The sequence below is a fragment of the Sipha flava genome, unplaced genomic scaffold (genome assembly GCF_003268045.1).
Source record: "Sipha flava isolate LNK unplaced genomic scaffold, YSA_version1 48977_pilon_pilon, whole genome shotgun sequence".
NCBI classification, from domain to species: Eukaryota; Metazoa; Arthropoda; class Insecta; order Hemiptera; family Aphididae; genus Sipha; species Sipha flava.
The window spans coordinates 8,769-12,302 of record NW_020273305.1 but is presented as its reverse complement, the minus strand read 5'-3'; the positions used below and the strand labels follow the sequence as shown (position 1 = coordinate 12,302).

Genomic DNA, 3,534 nt, shown 5'->3' with positions numbered 1-3,534 from the left:
TTTGATGATAAAAAAATGATGACAGTATTGTTTTCATTAGCTTTAATCCTAATTCTTTTCATCCTGAGTACAAGAATTCAATATGCCATTTAATAAAACAAGTTACTTAATTAAATATCAATTGTTATATAAGGATTAGTACATTACCAAAAAAATAAAATTAATTTATTGCCAAATTATGGATTAAACAATTAAATTTAAGATAATTCACTAAAATGCATTTAGATTTTGTAACACATCACTAATACATATTTAAATCAGGGGCGTATAAAAGGGGGTGATGTTGGGGTCAGATCCCCATAAGACTTTTTAAATTGTATAAAATAATGTTCATAATATAAAGAAATTATAAGGAAACAAAAAAATATTGCAAGGATTTATTGTAAATTATTATTTTGACATGTTCAATATGTATATATATATCTTCTATTATTTATTATTTAAATGTGCTGATACTTAGGTTTAGGAATTTTCCTTCCATAATAATCTGTTTGCAACTAATCCCCCCCCCCCATACAAAAGTTATGTATATGCCACTGATTAAAATATATATAAAATCACTTAAAATAATGTATTTGTTTCCATAAATGTATTTAAAATGCCTTAAATAATTTTACTTTTTTTTATAATTCGAATTGATTTATTATAATTATTGTTGGTAAATAGTTCCTAGCTAACTCTAGAACCTTAACTATAAAATTATTTATTTATTTTTATTTATTTATTGACTATTTAATTTTATTACACAACATTTGTAAACAATAATATAAAAAACTTATTAATAATTCTTGTTATAAACAATTGTAAATAATTAATAGGGTAGTTGAAGATTTCTCACCCTTTAAAATATCACAAAAAAAATTACATTTTCAGTTGAATAGAACACCTAATTCAAAATGTTTGTAATACATTATAATATGGTTTAAGTAAATTTAAACATTAATTACAATAAATTATTAATTAATCAAAAAGCAAAATTGTATAAGGACCTGTAGAGAACAAAATTTATTTATGAAAAAAATAAATATTAAAGATTTGTAAAAATTAAAAATAAAACAGAAATATTAGAATTTTTAATTAACTGACATTTTTGTAGCATATATATACAATAAAACACCAGTATGAGTATGAGATGATGGCTTTTTTGCTCACAAAATGTATTTTCAATTCGATTTAATTTGTTCAACATATACCTAATAAAATTATCACATGCCTATAGTATATAAAAAATAATATAATACAAAGGTAATGATTTTGTAAAGAATTACGAGATAGATTATTAAATAATTATAGTTTTTTAAAAATGTTTGAAAGGTTAGATGCTCTTCAAGTTTCAACAACAATGCCTATTTTCCGCTTTTTTGGCTGTGATTCAAATTTGTTACAATCAACAACCTTTAACAATTTAATTTTTATAGCATATCGCCTAACTTTTTGTTGAAGAATTTTAACTTTTTTCCTTAAATCTCTTATAGTATAAGATTGCGCTAATGAGATTTTCCTCCAATCTTTTTGCATATTTTGGAAATATTGTCTTCCAAATTGTTTAATATCGTCTGTTATACAAGATTCTGTTTAGAAATACAAAAAAATTACACCATAAAATAAACTTACATGATGATAAAACTTGTGTATCAACTAGTTTCCATACCTATTTCATTTGATTTACACAAATTTGGTTCATTAATAATGTTTTCATCTACACTTAAAGTTTGAATCATATACAATGATGGATCAATGGGTATATTATCTGAACATGTTTCCTCAAATGCAGATACCTCAGGAATTTTTTGTACATAAGTATGATCCCATGAATCAATATGATTATTTTCAAGTGGTATGATGGGTTTTAGAACTGGATCAAAAGAAACTAATTTCTTCTTAACAATTGGTTTCACATTGACCAAACAATTACTGAACACACTAGGAACAGCATTTTTTTTTAATTTCGTAATATTGGATATCTCTTGAAAATCATCATTTGTGAAGTGTGCATTACAAACCCTATGGTTTACAGGCACAAAATTTTCTCTGGAAATTGCTTTCACCCACAACGTTCTACGCACTGCATCCTTAGGAAATCTACATGAAAATAAGTAAACAATTAACATTTTTTAGAAAAAATAATTTGTTTACATCAGACGTCTAGATGCATGTGAATTATGAGATCCACTCATCACCTGAAATATTTAATTTTCTTGTGCACTGAACCACTTCCTCTATTCTTACAACCCCGGACACAACAAGAAACAACCATTTCACGGTTAGTTGTTGGACTATATTCCCGATCATGGACTATATGAAATACATTACATTAAATTCAACATTTTTGAATCGAAAATGCAGTAATAAATAATAACTATTAAAAGTGGCAAAATGTGTTCTAAAGATTAGCCACAGAGTAGCATGATTGTACTATGCAAAATAATCAAAGATAAGTTAAATTTAATTTATTCTGTGGTATAATATAATATCGTATGCAAGGTGTATCATAATGACAATTGTGATAATATGTGCACGTCTGAGATAAGGATTCCCGCCTTTCAAATGATTTTATTAAAAGGACTACACAACCAAAAAACCATTTTTTTTTTTTTTATTGTGTATAAAAATAATGCTTCAAAGAGAAAAATGTTAGTGGTGTAAAAATTACTTTTGTGTTTAAATATATCGTGTTTTATGCCTGATGTTAAAAAATCACACTGTTAGACGAACAGTGTCTAAAATACACGCATGATAAGTATTAATTTTGCAAAATTAAAATTATAAAGAGAAATTAATTTTAGGTATAATTTATAAAAGTACATTAATATAAAAGTTATGTATTTATTCATAAATTGTGTTTTCCATGGTACTAAAATATTTTTTGAGGTAGTTTATAGTAATGACAAACAATAAAAATATATAAAATAACAAACATAAAAAATATTATAATCTCCTATTTATGTTTAAACTAATAAGTTATTATAAATAATTATAATATAGGTACATTATATATTTTATATATTATGAATATTTCAATAAATTTTCATCAAACGATATTAGTTATTTATATTGACATTTCATACGAGAAGTTTCCAATTATTTTAATGACATTTATGGTATTTCAAGACACTTCAAATTTTGAATTTTCCCAAATGTTTGATGATTTTTTTATGCAAAAATTAGAACATTAAATGTTTATCCTACCTCATTATGAAATTTGGTATATAGTTAAAAAGACCAATACAATTATACAATTCAAAGATCCCTATACCTAACTCAATTTAGGAGTCTTACTTTTTGTCTCTACTGTTTTACATTTTGAATCTGAAAATACAAATAGTTAATAAAATAATTAAAATAATAAAACATCACATGAAGAAATAAGTTTTGTATATATATTTCAAATAATAGTAAACAGAAGTTATTATTTAGCATAAATGAATAATTCAATAGGATGTATAACAGTGAAAGAATTTATATTAGAAATTTATGGCTTTAACTTTTTAACTGAAAATCAAGTGCAGAAGTATAAGTACATTAATTTAGAAT

At 24.0% G+C, this 3,534-nt stretch overlaps 1 protein-coding gene across 1 annotated transcript; it reads right to left on the bottom strand.

Moving 5' to 3' along the window:
• Nucleotides 1–1,198: 1,198 nt before the first annotated feature.
• On the bottom strand, nucleotides 1,199–2,736 carry LOC112690001 (THAP domain-containing protein 1-like). Its single transcript, XM_025563896.1, has 3 exons — nucleotides 2,181–2,736; nucleotides 1,652–2,082; nucleotides 1,199–1,571 (listed from the first exon to the last, which is right to left on the bottom strand). The coding sequence occupies exons 1-3, from the start codon at nucleotides 2,255–2,257 to the stop codon at nucleotides 1,327–1,329; spliced, it is 753 nt and encodes a 250-aa protein (XP_025419681.1). The 5' UTR covers nucleotides 2,258–2,736; the 3' UTR covers nucleotides 1,199–1,326.
• Nucleotides 2,737–3,534: the final 798 nt, after the last annotated feature.